This window comes from Piliocolobus tephrosceles, chromosome 7 (genome assembly GCF_002776525.5).
Source record: "Piliocolobus tephrosceles isolate RC106 chromosome 7, ASM277652v3, whole genome shotgun sequence".
Lineage (NCBI taxonomy): Eukaryota > Metazoa > Chordata > Mammalia > Primates > Cercopithecidae > Piliocolobus > Piliocolobus tephrosceles.
In genome coordinates, this window is record NC_045440.1 from 4,855,815 (window position 1) to 4,875,903 (window position 20,089).

Below are 20,089 nucleotides of genomic sequence, written 5' to 3' on the forward strand. Positions count from 1 at the left end.
GGTTAGGAGGTCTTGGAAGACATAATTACAAGTTCAATGATTTGCCCAAAGTCATAATCACCATTTGCAGTTCACAGTCTCTCTTTCCAGCACAGTCAAACTATAATCATCACAGAACACAGTGCATGTGGTTTTAGAACATTTTTGCTGGACTGCTGGCCACAGACAGAGGTAGAACATGTTTATGGGGTTTTCTATGGTCTTCCGTAATAAAGAGAGGTCCCAGCTTCACTATTGACATTTGAAATGGCAAACAGTAAATATGTTGATACGTACTTGTTACACTTCCTACCAAATTTCAGATCAAGAAATGAAGATAAAAGTTATATTTGGAAAACAAAAAGTTATACTGTTCTCTGTCTTGCCACATCATCTGGGTATTGAATATTGTTTTGCTTTTGCTGCATTGCTTCTTATCTGAAAACATTCTACTGCTGATCAGATCTAAAATAAGGTTAAAATGCTTAAAATATATTGCACCTTTAAAGATTAATGTGCAAAACATAGCCCTGTTAAATAATTTGTGTTTCTAATGTGAGTTATAAAAAGATCGCTCCCTTCCAGCTTCTGCGAAGCCCAGGCAGATGTACAATTCCTTAAAGTACATGCACACAGGGGGTTTAAATTATGTAAATAAATATGAAAATATGAAAAAACTCGCAGCTTTAAACACTTGGGAGAATGGGAACTGAACCAGAGGTCGAAGGGACAGATCATCTCATCCAGTACAAGGGGTAGATTTTCTTCCTAAATAGTTCAGGAAAGCATGAACTTCAGCGGTTATGAAATCATCAAATTTAAAAACGCTGCACCTACAGCTTTATGAACATGAAAATCAAAGAGGAAAGAACACATTTTTTTTTTTTCTGAAAATCCCCTGGCCTTACACGACAGCGCTCTTCCCTACGGTTTGGGCGGCTTTATTCCGCAGATGGGAGCTGGATGCTTCTCACCGCCCACGCACGTTGCCCGTCAGTGCGTTTTGCTCACAGGAGTCTCAAGTTGCTGCAGGGCATGGAAATGTGTGTTTGCCTCCATTTACTCTAACCCAGGAGAGCACAGAGAAAAGGGTGTCCAGGCGGGAGGAGAGGAGCAGTTCGTTGCAGAGCCATCACCCATACTGAGAAAATAACTGTACAAACACATTTGTGGACGGCGGGTCAGTAGTGCATCTTCATGTACAAAAGATGGCTTGCGTTCCCGCTGAGCCTTCGTGTAAATTAATCCTGTGTATTTTGAGCATCTTCCAATATTATCTCAAATATTCTCTCCATTGGAATTCTTTCAACTTTTTGGGTGCTAGCAGAAAGAGGAGATAAAGAAGCAGAAAGTCTTGGCTGGGGGTGGGGTTAGGGGGGTTTCTGTCCAGAGGCGGTGGGACCCGGCAGGGCACACACAGCCCTGCTGTGAGATTTCTCAAGCATTCCCATCCGCATTCCCAAGTCCTCTCCTCTCCCTTTTTAAAACAGAAACAACACACGCTTCCTGCCGGCCTTATAAAGGACAGCAAAAACTAGTTTGCCTTGAAAGTGTCTTCTAGAAAATTATCTAAATTTAGAAAATCATCTAAGTTTCGCTAGCCTTTTCCCTTTTCTAGCCATTTAGAATAGTCATTGTGACCAAGTAAATTCAGTTTATGGGCAAAAGGAAAAAAACAGCCTATTTCAGAGATGATCATGCTACCTCCTCCACAGAGCTCCACCCAGTATTTTAGCAAACCCACATAACACAGAAAGAGACAGCAAAAACAGGGCAGAGAGGAGATGTAAATGGCCATCAGTATCTGTATACTTCATTGCAAAAATGAAAAAGTGAGAATGTGAATGCTCCTCAGACAGCATTTTTTTTTTTTTTTTTTTTTTTTTAAGATAAGAATAGGCATATCAGTACAGCGGTGAGAGTGCTGGATGGGGCGTTGGGAGACCAGGGTTTTAGTTGGTACTCTGCTACCAACTAGCACTGTGACCCAGGTGCTAACGTCCTTACAGTAATAGTTCAACAATATTACAGGGTCTAAAGCCCCCCCCCCCCCCCCCATTGCCCACCAAGTTTTGGAATGTCTACATCTTTTAGAGAACTGAAACACATACACACACACACACCCCTACCTCACATGTGTAGGCAAATGTATGCATATATGTCTCCAGATAGATATACATAAGATTCTACTTGGCATAGAAAACACTGCGACATTTTGTTACATTATTATTATTTTTTCTTTCAGTGTACCTTAAATTCAGAAAGGCAAGAACACTCTAGTTTCATTTAAAAAGGAAGTTCCTAGTATATTGTAGCCTAAATGTGTTAATCTCATTCCTAGAGCTAAATTTTAACTATTTGTAATCATTTATCATTTAGTACTTTTTTTTTTTTCTTTTTTTGAGATTGGGTCTCATTCTGTCACCCAGGCAGGAGTGCAGTGGCACGATCACGGCTCACTGCAGCCTCAACCTCCTGGGCTCAAGCAATCCTCCCATCTTAGCCTCCTGAGTAGCTGGGACCACAGGCATGAGCCACCAAGTCCAGCTAATTTTTTTTTTTTTTTAAATTTTCTGTTGGGCGTAGTTGCTTACGCCTGTAATCCCAGCACTTTGGGAGGCCGAGGCAGGCGGATCACGAGTTCAGGAGATTGAGACCATCCTGGCTAACATGGTGAAACCCCATCTCTACTAAAAATACAAAAAAAATAGCTGGGCATGGTGGCGGGCACTTGTAGTTCTAGCTACTCAGTAGGCTGAGACAGGAGAATGGCTTGAACCCGGGAGGTGGAGTTTGCAGTGAGCTGAGATCGCGCCACAGCACTCCAGCCTGGGTGACAGAGCGAGACTCTGTCTCAAAAAAAAAAAAAGTTTCTGTAGAGATGGAGTCTTTACCATGTTGCCTACGCTGGTCTTGAACTCCTGACCTCAAGTGATCCTCCCACCTTGGCCCCCTAAAGTATTGGGATTATAGGAGTGAGCAACTATGCCCGGCCCTACATTCAGTACAGTTTTCAAAAGAAAATAGTTTTAAATTTTCTTTCTACCTCTGTAGGGAAAACATCACTAGTATCCTCCATGCTGAGAATTTAACAAAATATCCCAAAAAATAGACGAATGGTGGAAGTCTGCAGAATAACTCAAAGGCCACCAAGGACCTGCCAAGTGTCTCTGCAGTCGCTCTGCTGCTGCAACCTCATCTCACTTCTGCATGGCAACCCTGGCTTTGGTTTCCTGTCTCCAGGCCTACCCTGCCCCAGTCTCCTAGAAACATTGTCTTTCTCAGAACACTGCTTTTCCTCTCCTCTCCTCTCCAGCGTTGCTGACTGGGGGCTATAAATACAAGCTCCCCTTCCACGTGGCCCTGAATCACCCACTAGCCTGTCTTTAGCCACTGCCCACAGCCTGGGGCCCATGAGACTTGGGGTGGGCACTGACTTTCTCTGAGCCTCACTTTTCTCCTTCATTAAAGGCGCCTCAAAGCATCCCCTGCTGTGCCAGGGAAACTCTCTGATGCTGCTCGAACGAACCCTCTTGCGCTGCTCGGAATTAGCTCTCTGGGCCCGACCTGCCCTTCAGGACATCTCAGAGACAGGCCTTGCCTCAGGCCTTCCAACAAATCCCCAGGCCATGCCCAGGGACCTTGGCTCCACGCTGCCTCAGGACACCCAGCTTGGGAGCCTCCTCGGCACTCTCACAAGCACAGCTCCAAAACCTGGGACATTAATGCCCACGGGCCTCCACCTGCCCCCTGGGGACAGCAGTTCCCACTCTCGCCCCAGGTGGATGTTCTGAGACACCGTCCCGGGGCTCCTTGGAAGGTCCTGTGGGGCTTCTCACCAGCCAGCACGGCGGTGGCCGCCTGAGTCCACGTGTGTGAACCACCCTGCCGCGCCCCTGCCTCCCGCGCCTGTCCTGCATGGCTGCGCTCTGGGACCACTTCCTAAATAAACTTCCTGCATGCCTGCCTTTGTCTCAGGCTCTGCTTTTGGGGAAACCCAAGCTAAGGCGGTGTGAGAATCTGGTGAGACAGAGGTACACACACATACACACAGAGAAGCATTTTGTCATTGTAAGCTGCTGTAACTATTCTTGCTGTGTGTATATCTATATATGCAGACGTGGCCTGACAACATCTGCTGCACTGTGTTTGCTCCTTGGCTTCCAGGAATCTGTGCAAGTGTTGGGTATGCATAACATGCCATGAGGCTGCAAGCTCACAGACATCTGGGAAAATATGTATGTGCCCTACGAGAACTCTAAAAGACACCCGTGTAAAATGTGACACCTTTTGCATATGAAATGCCCAAAGAAATTTACATGAGGTTACTATAGCAGTCTCATTAAACTTACATACATTTAAAGTGCCCGCTATTGATGAGAAATAGCCACTTTATCAGTAGAAAATAACTAGAACATTTTGAAGGGAAAAACACATTTCCTTCTCACAGTTTGGAGTAGTGGTAAGGGAAACACACAAAGAAGTAAAATGATATGAATATATGTGGAAAAACATATATTCCAATATATGTGAAAAAAACTAATGCAAAGACTATTCAGCTGCACTCACAGAAGAGCAAAGCAGATAGGATTTGCCAGAGCACAGATATACTGGTACACTCAAATTATTATAGGCTGTATCTGTCCACAGGAGGAGGGGCATGGACTATTAATGTTAGAATGCCACCAGCTGAGGCCCACAAACGTATTTCCTACTGCATCTTGGAGTTTACGGTGGTCAACAAGTGAACTTTCAGTCTCTTATACTAGCAAAGTAGGAAAGGGGTTGGCTATCTAGATACAGTATCAGAAAGTCACTCATAAATTACTAAATGGCCGGGTGTGGTGGCCGATGCCTGCAATCCCAGCACTTTGGGAGGCAAGGCAGGCAGATTGCCTGAGGTCAGGAGTTTCAGACCAGCCTGGCCAACATGGCGAAGCCCCGTCTCTACTAAAAATACAAAAATTAGCCAAGCATGGTGATGTGCACCTGTAACCCCAGCTACTTGGGAAGCTGAGGCTGGAGAATCGTTTGAACCAGGGAGGCAGAGGTGCAGTGAGCCAAGATGGCGCCGCTGCACTCCAGCCTGAGCGACAGAGTGAGACTCCGTCTCAAAAAAAGACAACAAAAAATTATGAATAGAAAAAAGCAAAAAGGCTAGATCAGAACAGATTTGTTTCAGGAAGTGCTTGAAAGACCCTATGTGGGCAGGCATCCACGTGGTCAGGGCGGGAGAAGGCAAGTGTGCTCCTTAAGACAAGTCACAAGACCCACCAGGAAACTGGCACCAGAGGCCAGGCTTGCCTCCCTTGGCCTTTAGCTTTTGCCTCAATTTCCAGGGGCCTTACACTGAATGCGAAGAAAAGGCCAAGACTATAAAAACAGTCAACAGATGGCAAGTAGCTTTGGCATGGGCTTTTCTAGGTTCTAGAAATGCAAGTCTGGCATTAATATATGGAGAAAACTTGCTTCCCACGTCACAGGGCATGTGAACATCACCTCTCACTGTGGATAATGCGCCTACGCCCCCGGCTCTGGCGAGGGGGTCAGGAGGAAAAGCACTGCCCAAAACTCACATCTTCCAGCCCTTCCCTCTTTAGGCTCAGCCTCTGCCATGAAGTACTGCTGAGTACACAGCTGCTTAGGCAGCAAAATCTCCAGAATGAAAACACACACACAAAAGCCCAACTCTAAAAGGAGGGGGAGGAAAGCCCAGTTTTGCCACTTTTCTTTCTGGAGACCTCAAATGATGTTTCAGAGTTTCCTCATGACAGGGAACCAAGAACATTAGGTCAAAAGCCTCCCAAACAGAATAGCCCTGGATTTAGTAATCTTACACTCAAGTTTTCAAACTAATTGTAAGAGCGAGTGTTTTGCTTGTTGTTACTAGGGTGTATATGTAGAATGGTTGCACAGTTTCAGTATTCTATTCACTCTTCACCAAGTAAGAATATTTAAAACGAAACGACACAAATACAGAATGGTTTGGGGATCAAAATGAAACACAAAATGAGTATCTTTGCTGAGGGCATGCAATGGGAGATGGCGGGACCTGAGGAGGAAGAGAAGACTCCAGGAGGAGACACAAAGGCGGCCGTGGTACGAGGCCACTGGGCAGCTGGGACAGCCAAGGACAGCGTGTGCCCAGGTCTGAGGCCCATGAGATTGGGGCGCCAGTCAGGAAGCAGTGTGTGTCTTAAAAAGAAGGAATCTAGACCTTATCCTTAGGCAAACCTGCAAGGGAAGAAAGTGAGCTGCAGTCACCAGCTTTGCATGTGGCTTCCTGACTCTGACAGTGAGATGAAAGGAGAGTAGCTGGGGGATGCATGGCCACGGAGAAAGAGAGAGGACAGTGGACCCTGGGTGGGAAGATGGGATCATGGGGGTGGAAAACATGTATGTGAGTGTGTAAGACAGATGATTGCAATATCTTATTTCTAAAAAGAAGTGGAAAACAGTAAAATGTTTCCAAGGAAATCTCAAATTATTTGTGAATTTACTAGAAAAGTTCGAGGGTTTGCTAGAAAAATTGAAGGGCTGGGTGGGAAGATAGGTGGATCATTGGGATAGAAAAACGTGTGTGTGTGTGTGAGAGATGGTTGCAAAGTCCTATTTCTAAATTGAAATGGGCAACAGTAAAACATTTCCAAGGAAATCTCAAATTATTTGTTAATTTACTGGAAAATTCAATGTCCTTAGACTCTCTAATTAATTAGTTTTTGTCCATCTTAGGTCACTCAGACGGACAAAAACTAATTAATAAAAAGGTCTAAGGACCTTGAATTTTATTTAAATAGAAACGAGCTCTCAACCAGCATCTACAGTTGCTGAGAAATAAACATCAGAATCTCCAAGTTGGGGATAGTTTTCATACATTATCTATGTTTTCCTTTACTGAGCCAATTTCAAGATTACTTTTCTTTTCGTATAAAAAATAATGATGACAATCTTGGTGAGAAGGAAGATAGCCAGATAAACTTTTAAATGTGTAATCAATCTGCCATAGTTGCCTCACAAATGGACCTATTTTTCTTGTCAAATTTGATCATTCAAAACGTTGTGGGAGTAATAAAAAACTTCAGGACATATTTTACACTAAAATAAATATATATATATAAGTGTAAACATATATATATATATATGTGTTGCGTTAAAATATTTCATTCTGGTTGCTGGAGCTTCGATGTGTTGCCAAGTTTTAAAGACTATGTCTGGGGTGCAACTCTTTTAGCAAATCATGTAACACTGAGCAGCAAACCATGCAGCTAGAAGGACTGCGGTGACCCTCAATGTTAAACCTGCATAACCCACTTGAGTTCTGAGAAAGAAGAACAGCACAAAGCCCCACACTTTGCCGAGTGTGTCAACCATCAAGAAGAGGACAAAATGAACACACACTGTCCTCGCACACATGTAAAGCGGGACCTATTCAGACACGTGTGCCCACAGATCACGCTCATGGTGTGATCCTCTTCAGATATGAAGGTGCTGGCAAACATTCCTGCAAAACATGAATATGTTTCACATGCTACGCATGTGAAATTGGAAAGAGCCGGGTCCCCTCCCACGGGAGGTTCAAGTATCTTGGAACTGTTTTGATGAGAGTAGTTCGGTGCAGATGACAGGGATGGGAAACATTCTCCAAAGGCAAGTGGGGTTTGGTGCTGCCAGTGGAGGATGGCTTATTTACTGTTTTTTGTTGTTGTTGTTGTTGTTGTTGTTGTTTGTTTGTTTGTTTTCTTGTACTAAGACTTCATTATAGTAGAACGGAATTTCTTATTTCTGGGCAGATTTCTACATTTCTAGATTTCAGTCACAGCCAGTAAAAATAAGAGAGACACTAAACAGAAAGATATTCTAGGGCAATAAACTAGAAAATAACTAAGTCATCAAGGTCAAGAGACAGGGAAATTTCAAGGTCTGTCATCCATGTGGATGAGCCAGATGGCTTTGTTTCTAGGTTTGTTCTCATTCTCCTTGATATGTGGTGATTTACGGAAAAGCTACATTAAATGGAGATCTTTATTTGGAAATGTTCATTTTTATACTATATGATGGACATCCATAGTCTTTCTGTATCTCTAAAAATTACTACTAATCTTTGGAGGAAAACACAGATTCTTTTGTCAGGATGCTCCCAGAAGATAGAATTGGCACTGGTCATCTTTAATTCTGGGCTTTTCTGGTGGTAAAAATGGCCCTCCACTGAGGGGTGGGTGGTCTGTCTGTTTTCTTAAGGCACTGTGAAGCCTGGAATTGGAAGGCATACTCAAGCCAATTTTGAGATATATCACTTTTGGCTCTTGAAAGGCAGGAAAAGTATGAAGTGGCCTCTGGGTTGAACTAACATTTTGCTGAGGGTCATTCCAGTGCTCAGCACTGCATCCACCTGTGCTGATGTGAGGCGCCTGGAATCCTGAGAGAGCGATTCCCATACAGCACAGACAGTGCAGGCAACCAAGAAACACTAACTACCATTACTGTGGCTGTTCCTGTTGCTAGTGTTTCTGGGGCTAAATATACAGTATTCTTCATTGTTTTTAAAGAGTACCTGACTGTCACATCATATATTTCTCTTAAAACCTTAATTTAATTTCATGACTTCAAGAGTAAGAACATATTTTTATTTTTAATGTTTTTTTTTTTGAGACAAGGTCTCACTCTGTCGCCCAAGCAGCAGTGCAGTGGCACGATCATGGCTCACTGCAGCCTTGATCTCCTGGGCTCAAGTAATCCTCCCACCTCAGCCCCCCAGGAGCTGAGACTATGGGCATGCGCCACCATGCCAAGCTAATTGTTTTTTGTATTTTTTGTAGAGATGGGTTTCACCATGTTACTCAGGCTGGTCTCAAATTCGTGAGCGCAAGCAATCCTCCTGCCTCAGCCTCCCAAAGTGCTGGGATTACAGGCACGAGCCATCACGCCTGGCTCAAATTATCTTTTTAAATCGACACAAAATATCTACTACTGGACATTTTTGTTTCTGTTCCATTCTTCTCCCAAAGACTTCAATTAATTAGCAATGCAGTCAGTATCATACAAAATTTTCTTTTATTTAAATGACACACGCTTCAAGAGCTGTATATTTTTATAGACACTATATACATATATGCTATATACATATCTGTATATACACACATCATGTGTATTTGTAATTTGCTTTTATGTAAGATTAACATCCATGGCCACACATGATCTCACCCACCGTGTACCTATACTTTGTCATCCTGAAGAGCTAAAAAGTAGCAATTTAAAAAGGATCTTGCATTCTATTGTTTTTATGTTTAGAAAACAATAGGGCAAGTCAAGAAATTTTATTTTTAAAAATTGGGCCGTTCAAAGTTCCTAAGATTAATTTCAAATTGGAATTTGACTTTAAGTTTTCAATTAGAAACAATCCTCTCATATCTCTGGAGAGTTGCAACCACATCTGACTCAGTAGCTCTAGAAATGGGGGAAGGCGGTATTACAGGATTCCTTTTCCCTCTCTGGTTGTATGATTTAGAGTGACAAAAGACAATAATTTTTATTTAGCTCTTAAGTACTGAAATCAAGAAGGAGGTTAAGACTTTTTATTTATACCACTTTGTAAATTATTATTTCTGAGTATGGGTTTAAACTAAACTCCAGCTGGAGTCTATCTCTATAGTTCCAAGCCTCCCAGAATGAAACTTTTTAAATATTATCTTGGCTGGGGTGGTGTGAGGAGTAACCAAGACAGTGCCTCTGGGTGACACACGGCTTTAACTTCAACCTCAAAAATTCCATTACTCCCACGGCGACGAGCGGAGGGGAGAATTGCGAACTGCTATTTATGGCTTCTTTTAAATACTTTATTTCAATCACAAAAGTTACAGTTTTATAAAGACAGGCTAGGAAGGAGAAAGAATGAATTAAGAAAGATCACAAGCACTACAAAGCCTGAGCTCACTCTGAGAAAGGGTTAATAAGATTTCAGATTCTTCACATTTTATGAAGCCTATAGTAGAGATGGTTGCTGGCCTGCCGGGTAACAGCGCCTGTTTTTTTGTTTTTTTTTTTTTAATAGTGGTCTACTCTGATTCATATGGAAAAGTAAAGGCTTCGGCCAGATGCTCACACTTGTAGTCCCAGCACTTTGGGAGGCTGAGGCGGGTGGATGGCTTGAGTAACATTTCAATAAAATGATTTTACACATGCTTGGAGCTCTAGTACAACTGTCCCTTGATATCTATGGGGGACTTACTCCAAAATACCAGAGAATACCAAAATCCACAATGCTCAAGTCTCTTCCACAAAATAGGGTAGCATCTGCATATAACCTATGCACATCCTCTCATGTATTCTAAATCACCTCGAGGTTACTTAGAATACCAAACACAATGTCAATGCCATGTAAATAGTTGCTATACTGTATTGTTTTGCAATTTTTGTTTTTTTATTGTTGTATTGCTATTTTTTTAAAAAAATATTTTGATGGTGTGGTTGAATCTGTAGATGTAGAGGCCGCAGATGGAGGGCTGACTGTGCCTCTCATGCATCCTGCTCATCTGACCCATCCAATATCCATGGGAGGACGACTGCCAGGGAGGGAGCCTTAGTGACCAGGCTGAGGGGCATGCAGGGAGCTGGGAGCTTAGAGAAGTGGGGCAGAGTCGATGGCGAGGGGGCATCGGAAACAGTAAACTTATAGTTCCAGTCTAATCCTAAAACCATCTGATACCAGTCACAAGACACAATCTATGAAATGCATCAACAAAGAAGCTCTAAGAGAGAAACTCTACCCTTCCCATTCTATTTTCCTACTCTTAAAGACGGAAAGCACAGAATTATTTAGTGGTGAACATTTTGGGGGAAATCATGTCTGATGACTGATTCCACAAACGGTTTCTCTATAAAGAATTTCAAGTTTTTAAAGGAAGGCACCAGAATCGGTTTTATAATAATCTTTCAAGTATTCAATGTAATAAAAAATGTTTGTTATACTAAGTGAAAAGGAAGAAAACATGGTATCTGCACTCATGAGCTTACACTTTGGATCAGTGAATGGAACAATGGTTCCCATCATTAGATTATTAAAAAAAAAAAGAAAGGAAATTAAATGTTAAGTATCTGGAGTTACATATATACAATGACTTTAAAAGCATAGCTTAACTCCTCTTTAAGACACTCCTCTGACCAACCAGAAACCCTGTTTTACATATGAGGAAATTAGGGTCCCAAAAGGTTAAGCAACTTTCCTAGAACCAAGGCTATAAAGCAGAGGGCAGGCTTCCCTGGCTCCAAGCCCAAAGGTTCTTCCCACGTACTGAGTTGTCTTGCAGTTATACATAATTATATAATTTTACTGCCATAGACAGGGATAGCTATACCAATGGCAGTGAAATAAGCTTCTTCCTTCTCTTGTGTTTCAGTTAATGCTAAAATTAGTCAGCATGATCATCATCTTTAGTGACTGAGGGAGAGAAGAACCAGCCCATGGCACGTTAGGTGATAAATGGGCCAAGGTGGGATTAAAAGTTTGCTTGATACACGAAATGACAAAATTGTGAAAAATGCATACATGTTAGGAAAAATTTAATAAGTTGAATGAACTTAATAAGGAGGAAGACCCCACAGAATGTGGAACTGAGTGGTGATTCTGTAGGTTAAGAGGAAAATCAAAAGGTGCTCCTCTCCTTATACACTGTCTTAGAGCATCTTCTCAAGTCTATGTGGAGAAAACAAAAGTCTAGAATGTGAGAGAAATAGTGATGCTTCTTTGTATCAAATTATCATCTCCTGCACTGCATGGTCAGAGTTGCAGCTGCGTGGGAGAGACACAACCCCACAGTGGCAGCACCCAGCAGTCAGTGGCTGCCCTCACCACCCTCTGCGCCCGCCACGACATGAACTTCTACAGGAACACAGAAGCAACCAGTAGCCTGTCTCCCTCCTTTACGTGATGTGACTAAGTTGCCAGATTTTGCATAAAAATAAAATCACACTGTATTTTCCTGCTAATGATTAAAAAAAAAAAGCAAGATTCCAAAAGGAAGGCAAGGTACAACTCTTTTAATAGATTTTTTTTTTTTTTTTTTTAAGATAGGGAAGACATGACAAATATTTAGGAATCAGGTTTCCGGTCATTTGACTAATGACTGCCTTCTACCACTGTTCTTTTCTAGCTTGAGAATTATATCCAGGACAACATGAAAAAAGAAATGGTAGAGATACAGCAGAACGCAGTACAGAACCAGACGGCTGTGATGATAGAAATAGGGACAAACCTGTTGAACCAAACAGCGGAGCAAACGCGGAAGTTAACTGATGTGGAAGCCCAAGTAAGTAATGCCACATAAAGCACACGGTGTCCCTGCAGCTAGAGACTTGCACTTGGTCGCGTCAGGAGCTTCCTCAATGAAGGATGAGAAACTAAAGAAAGCACCACCAAAGGAGAAAAGGAATGAACTAATAAGAAATTAAGGATGTATGGCTGGTTATGAATTTAAAATCAGTAAATGTTTTTGTTTTTCATATTGAGGTTAAATTTCATGTGTTCTATCTACTGAAGACATCTGGGTCATTTTCATGCCACGCATCCCTGGCTGCTGCAAGAGGAATACCCCCTCTGTCTCCCTGGTGCTTTCTGGACTCGGGATCATTTTCCATTTCTAAGTCCTAAAGTCGTTGGACATTTGAGAAACGAAAAGCACTGAGGCAGAGACCTAGAAACTCTGGCCTTAAATCTAACTCTTGAGTTAAGATAAAACCTGAATCTCAACTGCTAACACAGCCTGCGGAATGAGTTTATGGAGAAGGAGACGAGCGGGACAGTGAGAGGCGTCCGGCCGCAGAAAAGATGGTGTGTGCCCGAGCAAGAGCCTGGAGCGCTGTATGGCTTCAGGTCCACCATCAACCAAATAAATGCATCAGAACAAGGCACTCACCTTTTCTGGGCCTCAAATAAGATAAAGGATTGGGCCAGACAAGTGATTGCTAAGTTCTCTTTCCGCTGTGAGATTCTATGAGCTAGTGATTAATAGTAACAGAAAGAAGACTATGAAATAGTAAACTTGTGGCCAGGTGCAGTGGCTCATGCCTGTAATCCCAGCACTTTGGGAGGCCAAGACAGGTGGATCACCTGAGGTCAGGAGTTCGACAGCAGCCTGGCCAACATGGCAAAATCCTGTCTCTACTAAAAAATACAAAAAATTTAGCCAGGCGTGGTGGCGGGCATCTGCAATCACAGCTACTTGGGAGGCTGAGGCAGGAGAATTCCTTGAACACAGGAGGCAGAGGTTGCAGTGAGTTGAGATCGTGCCACTGCACTCCAGCCTGGGCAACAGAGAGACTCCAACTCAAAAAAGAAAGCAAGAGAGAGAGAGAGAGAGAGAAAGAGAGAGAGAGAGAGACTGAGGGAGGGAGGGAGGGAAGGAGGAAGGAACGAAGGAACAAAGGAACAAACTAGTAAAATAACAGCAAAATAGGAAAATTTCAAAAGAAGAAAATTCACCCAGAGTCATGCTAAACGACGTACAACATGTGACCCAGCAAACAGTCTGGGTGGGAAAGGGAAAAGCTGCTATTAGCAGCACAAATGCAGATGCTCCAAGTTCAAGGCCGTGGTCGTGACTCTCGGCGGCCAAGCCTGCTTTCTGACTCCTCATCCTGGCTTCTTTATAGGCTTTTGAAGTTAGTGTCTTCCCACTCTGGGCTATAAGGAATGCTTTTTAGAAAAAGAGCAGATTTAAGTGAAACCATCCCCACTCCATATTATTCCTATATGCCACCTCAGCTAAAAGGATCAAGAAATGCTAGACGTCAGCCAGGAGAGGACATGAGAGGGGAGATGCCATCAGCCCTGCCACTCTCGTGAGACCCATTCTAGAAGGGCACAGCTGTTCTTTCATTGTCTTCCTAAAAATGGTTGGATGAGGTAAGAGAAAACAGTAGCAAAATGATAGACAAACAAAAGACTTTTAGGTAAGAGCATAGAATAAGAAATTACTTGATTACCAGGCCTTTCCACAGTATCAGAACAGTTCAGGAGAAACAGACATAAACATTTTACATAATGGATCATAAGGTACTAAAAAGTTAATCCTAGGAAGTCATAAAAATTAAAGATTTAAAAGTCAATATATCAATATACATCCACAATCAATTATTATTAGGTTGGACCAAAAGTAACTGGAGTTTTTGCCATTACTTTTTTTGTTTGTTTTTTTGAGATGAAGTCTCACTCTGTTGCCCAGGTTGGAGTGCAGTGGTGTGATCTCGGCTTACTGCAACCTCTGCCTCCCGAGTTTAAGCAATTCTCCTGCCTCAGCCTCCCGAATAGCTGGGATTACAGGCGCGCACCACCACGCCCGGCTAATTTTTTGTATTTTTAGTAGAGACAGGGTTTCACCATGTTGGCCAAACTGGTCTCAAACTCCTGACCTCAGGTGATCCACTCGCCTTGGCCTCCCAAACTGCTGGGATTATAGGCGTCAGCCACCATGCCTGGCCACTATTACTTACAATGGCAAAATTGCACCAACCTATTAAAATAAATTAGTAATGATTAAGTCACTTGCCCCACCTTTCGTTAGTAAGACTGATGGGCAATTTAATAGCTCATCCAAAAAATGTCCCATAGGCATTTTTAAAATATAACATTTCTTATATTTTAAAATAATAGTTAGATCCAAGCATGGGAGCTTGGCAAAAATTTTTAAAAATAAAATAAAATAATAGTAATGAAAAGGTGTTAGGACAGAGCAGCAATGCAAACCTTGCTACATCCTATAGAGGTCAGAGACTTCATAGCATTTAATGTGCTTGTGTTGGGTCACGTGATTTAAAAAAATGCCTATTGTGAAACTAGATATCATATTATCCAGGATTATAGGAAAATAAGAAAACAGATGGAAAGTAAACGGCTTTTCCATGTAAAGCCCAACTGAACACATGAAAATGGCGGAGCCAGCTGGGCACGCTTGCTCAGATCTATAATCGTAGCACTTTGGGAGGCCAAGGTGGGTGGATCGCTTGAGCTCAGGAGTTCAAGACCAGCCTGAGCAATAAACCCCATCTCTGCCCCCCCCAAAAAAAAAATTAGCCGGCGTACTGGTGTGCACTGTAGTCTCTGTTACGTGGGAGGTTTGGTGAGGCACAAGAATTGCTTGAGCCTGGGAGGCAGAGTCTGTAGTAAATGGAGATGGTGCCACCACACTCCAGCCTGGGCAATAGAGTGACACCCTGTCTCAAAAAAATGGCTGAGCTTAAGGAAGACCACAAAGAGACTGAATTATGTGCCCACTCTGTTTGAAGGCATTTGCTGAGCAGTTACTGATTTTGTGAAATAGACTTAAATTCAAATATGAAAATTTCTGATTAGAAGCAAAGTTCTCCAAGCCTGTCAGAATGAGAGACGATCGAATTGAGCATGATGGGTGGCTAGAGGTCTCATGCCTTAAAGGGAATGACAGATCATTAGCTGGCCTGGGTAATTTAGAGAGTCCCCTGCAGATGGAGGACTTCAGGCTGGTCCAGCGGTTTGATGCTCTCCAGAAAAGTGATGTGAAAAACAGTTACAATTACTATTAGGCCAATCATGACTTATATGCCATCCTTCCCTGCCTCCCCACCACATTTTACTCATTTTATAACCCTTATGAATTAAACAGGAGACACAATTTTCCAGTTCCTTTTAGAAATAACCAACAGAGAATGTTTGGACCCAAAGAAGACGTAGGCCAAATCTATATTCCAGCTGTTAATATTAAAACCCAAACAAAACCTTATGTTGGCCAAGGACTTTATTCTCACAGAAGACTTTTCATGATAAGAACTAAACTAGCTCTAAATAAGACCATCCCTGAAACCCATGCTGCGGCCCAGCCAAGGCTCCTGGAAATGACATAAAGACACCAGCAAACAATGATTCTTTCAAGGTCCCCGGTTCCTTGGCAACAATGCTGACTGACATTTGCATGTGCTATCACATCCTGAATAAGCATGACATGGAGGAAGTGAGTAATCGATTCTTCCTGCTGAGGGGCAGCCAGGCGCTAGAGAATCCATGGGACAGTGGCACTGGTCATGCCACACAGCAGGTCACAAAAGCCCGCACAGCAAGGCTGAGGCTCTGCTTCATACTGATGCTACATGGCTTCGATTGGTTCAAACAAATTTTAAAACAGGAAAGGGAAATGGCAAGAAGAAATAAAAGTCTAAATAAGTGGTGACAAATGAGGAAACGCCAGGCTAAAAATTATCTATATCTTCATATAATGGAAGCATGTGACTTCCAATCTCTCTGTCTACTGACAAATACATATAAGAATAGCATTTTGTTTTCAGCAAAGGGAAAATACTTTTGACCTATGAAATATGACCATTTTATACTCCTACCTGTCTCATTGTGTAAAATAGAATATGGCAGACTAGAAAAATAACACTCATTATTTGACACAAACCCCATTGTCCAGAACTACTAACCACTTTTCAAAATACAGACATAATGGCCGGGTGCAGTGGATAATGCCTGTAATCCCAGCACTTTGGGAGGCCGAGGCAGGTGGATCACTTGAGGTCAGGAGTTCAAGACCAGCCTGGGCAACATCGTGAAACCCCATCTGTACCAAAAATATAAAACATTAGCCGGGTATGGTGGTATGCACCTGTAATCCCAGCTACTGGGGAGACTGAGGCAGGAGAATCGCTTGAACCCGGGAGGTGGAGGTTGCAGTGAGCCGAGATCATGCCACTGCACTCCAGCCTGGGCAATGGAACGAGACTCCATCTCAAAAAAAAAAAAAAAAAAAGAGATGTGAGGAAAAGAGTAAAAAGGTTTAACACACTGAGATGTGATCTAAGACACTGAGCCTTTTCTGAAAATGAAAAATATGCCAAAATAAGATACTTGGGTTAATAAATAATGTTTTGGTTATGTTTCCTCTAGCTCGGGTACTTTAATGAAAAGGAAGTTAGAAAGTTAAACTAATTAAAACATAATTAATAGGAACTTCATTTTGTTACATTTAGGTATTAAATCAGACCACAAGACTTGAACTTCAGCTCTTGGAACACTCCCTCTCGACAAACAAATTGGAAAAACAGATTTTGGACCAGACCAGTGAAATAAACAAATTGCAAGATAAGAACAGGTAATAACAGTACTAAAACATGTATAGTTCAGAATCGTACACCTTCCAGACACGAAAGTCAGTCTCAAATGATGAATTATCAGAATGGTGAGTTTCTTCATGTCTAGTGTAAGGGTCAGAAACCTCATGAGGGAGGAGAAGGGAGAGGGCTTGGAGAAAATTCTTGCACAGGCACAGATCTCCTAACACAGTCCTGGATTTTACCTTTCATTCCCTGGCCCCTTAAAGATCCTCTTACAGTAATCCTCCAAGCCCTGCCTCAGTATTATATATGCTAATCTATTTTAAAACTACAGCTAGTGTTGTGGAGTGAAAGGACCACTGGCCCAAGCATTTTATTTCAGTATTAACTTGACCAAGATCCTTTGCCCTTGGGGACTTAGCTTTGTTCAATGCAGAATGATCTACAGTATGAAAGCTACACTTATACTGTAAACCAACGCACATTTTATGATCCAATGCTTCCTCTTCAAACACATGATAAAGTAAAACCAAAAATTAATATTAAACATGATTATATTAATATTTAAATAAAATATAGCAAAATCTCAAGATAAACAATAGAAAAAAAATTGTAGGTGATAGGTGGGGACTGTTTTCATAGGTCTGTTCCACTTGGGACATAAGAGGATAATTTTATGCACATACCTGGCGTGCCTATTTCCCTGTTTTTAACCAAGACATGTATATACAACATAGAACATGGCTATAACAATATATCCTATTTGACAATTTAAACAATTCTTTATTCTTAACCAAAAATGATAAACTTCTTGTTCAATAATTGTTCTTTACTGTTAATCAAGAACTAAGCTGAAATAATTCTTTCTGTTCTTTGGATATCAAGTTTAAGTCATTATTGATTTAGAGTTTTGAAAAACAAATCGATTTTTAAAATTCAAATATTTTTCTTTCATGTTTCAGATTTCTCCTCTACAAAGAGTAAATGAACATTTGAGACCAATCATTGAGATACACAATCCGGCTAATTTCACTTTCTTTTCTGTTTTTCTTTTGAGACAGGGTCTCACTCTGGTTGCCCTGGCTGGAGTGCAGTCGTGCCATCTCAGCTTACTGCATCCTCCATCTCCCGGGCTCAGGTGATTCTCCCATGTCAGCCTCCTGAGTAGCTGGGACTACAGGCATGTGTCACACACCCAGCTGATTTTTTGTATTTTTTTTGTTTTGTTTTGTTTTAGTAGAGATGAAGTTTTGCCATGTTGCCCAGGCTGGTCTCAAATTCCTGAATTCAAGCAGTCTGCCTGCCGCAGCCTCCTAAAGTGCTGGGATTACAGGTGTGAGCCACCGTACCCGGCCTCATTTTCTTAAAATAGTTTTACTTAGTAATGTTCTCTTCAACATGCTGCAGTGATTCCCGGAACACATGGGAGCTGGAGATTACTTTTCTCTTGCCTGTTATACAGTGATGTTCGTGACAAACCTAGGATATGTCCAGTTTGTAGAACATACCCTAATACTGAATACTGTTTCCCCAATTGGGTTTCAAATTTAGCATGCCACAGTGTGAAAACTACCAATTTGGGTCAATTATGTCCCCCAAACATCATCTTTGCAAATATTTGTCCAATCATATTGACTTTCAACTATGCCTGTAGGAAGAATAAGCTTTTTCTCATCAGCTGTAGAAACCATATTCTCTTTCATCACAGATACAAAATGAAATAAAAAGTTTTTTTCATCAACAGCTATAAATAATTAAAAAAGAAAATAGTGTTGATGATTTTACAGGTATATGAGTTCTGCAGGCTGTGTTTTCTACCTTAAATTCTGATTGGCCTATGATTTTATTTGCAAGAATATCATTACAAAAATATGCAAATGGTATTTCACATTGGACAAACCACATTTTAAATAATCTTTTATAATTCCCCAAAAGAGCAATTGCTTTCTTTATAAAATAGATTCCAGCCAGGCACAGTGGCTCATGCCTGTAATGCCAGCACTTTGGGAGGCCAAACTGGTAGGATTTCTTGAGGCCAGGAGTTTGAGACCAGCCAGAGCAACATAATGAGAACTCATTTCTACAAAAAATAAAAAAATTAGCCAGGTGTGGTGGCACACACCTGTAATCCCTCCTATTTGGGTGGCTGAGGCAGGTGGATCACTTAAGCCCAGGAGTTTGATACCAACCTGGGCAATAAAGAGAGACCCCCATCTCTCCAAAATTACATAGTGATTTACAATGATCAGGGGGCTGGAATACATTTAAGAGCTATAATTGAATATCTAATAATAATTATTAATACTGATTGTTATTGCTTATGGGTGAAACATGTAATGGGTAGGCAGTTCCTTGGCTGGTTAATATTGTTTACAGGGTTAAAGATTCAGAAAACGTTATTGTCAAAAAAAGGTGGATTTACAGATCATTTGAACTAAAAGGGGCCCGAGAGGTCATCAAATTGAATGCCTTCATTTTACATAGAGCTTTCACCGAGACAAATTTGTGCGTAATAAATTTTACATTGGAAGGAAAATGTCAGAGAGAGGAATTTGACATCTGGTCACTGTTTTACTATTTTTAAAAGCGTCTATATTTTGAAAGCTTTATTTACTGGCCTTGTACAAACAAAGTGAAGATACTGAAACATCTTTAGTTGCTGCTTTTCCTGCAGTTATCACAGAAAGCCTCTTTAGGTGCTGAATAATGTAGTGTCAGGCTATCCAATTTTCCTCTTCTATCTTATTAAAAAAAAAGAAAAAAACGCCGGCCAGGCACGGTGGCTCACGCCTGTAATCCCAGCACTTTGGGAGACCGAGGCGGACGTCTCAGGAAGTCAGGAGTTCGAGACCAGCCTGGCCAACATAATGAAATCACATCTCTACTAAAAATACAGAAAATTAGCTGGGCCTGGTAGCACGCCTGTAATCCTAACTACTTGGGGGGCTGAAGCAGGAGAACTGTTTGAACCTGGGAGGTGGAGGCTGCAGCCAGCCGAGATCGTGCCACTGCACAACAGCCCAGGCAACAGTGC

At 41.8% G+C, this 20,089-nt stretch overlaps 2 protein-coding genes across 4 annotated transcripts in view; one reads left to right on the top strand and one right to left on the bottom strand.

Annotated features, from left to right (window-relative positions):
* Positions 1-20,089, bottom strand: part of MCPH1 (microcephalin 1) — a 241,277-nt gene that overhangs the window by 103,243 nt on the left and 117,945 nt on the right. The window lies entirely within an intron of this gene.
* ANGPT2 (angiopoietin 2) overlaps positions 1-20,089 on the top strand; it is a 60,423-nt gene that overhangs the window by 19,414 nt on the left and 20,920 nt on the right. For both annotated transcript variants that reach the window (XM_023219101.2, XM_023219102.3), the window contains exons 2-3: positions 12,126-12,281; positions 16,972-17,093. In XM_023219101.2, the coding sequence (XP_023074869.1) occupies positions 12,126-12,281; positions 16,972-17,093 (278 nt within the window). The remainder of the gene's footprint in view (positions 1-12,125; positions 12,282-16,971; positions 17,094-20,089) is intronic.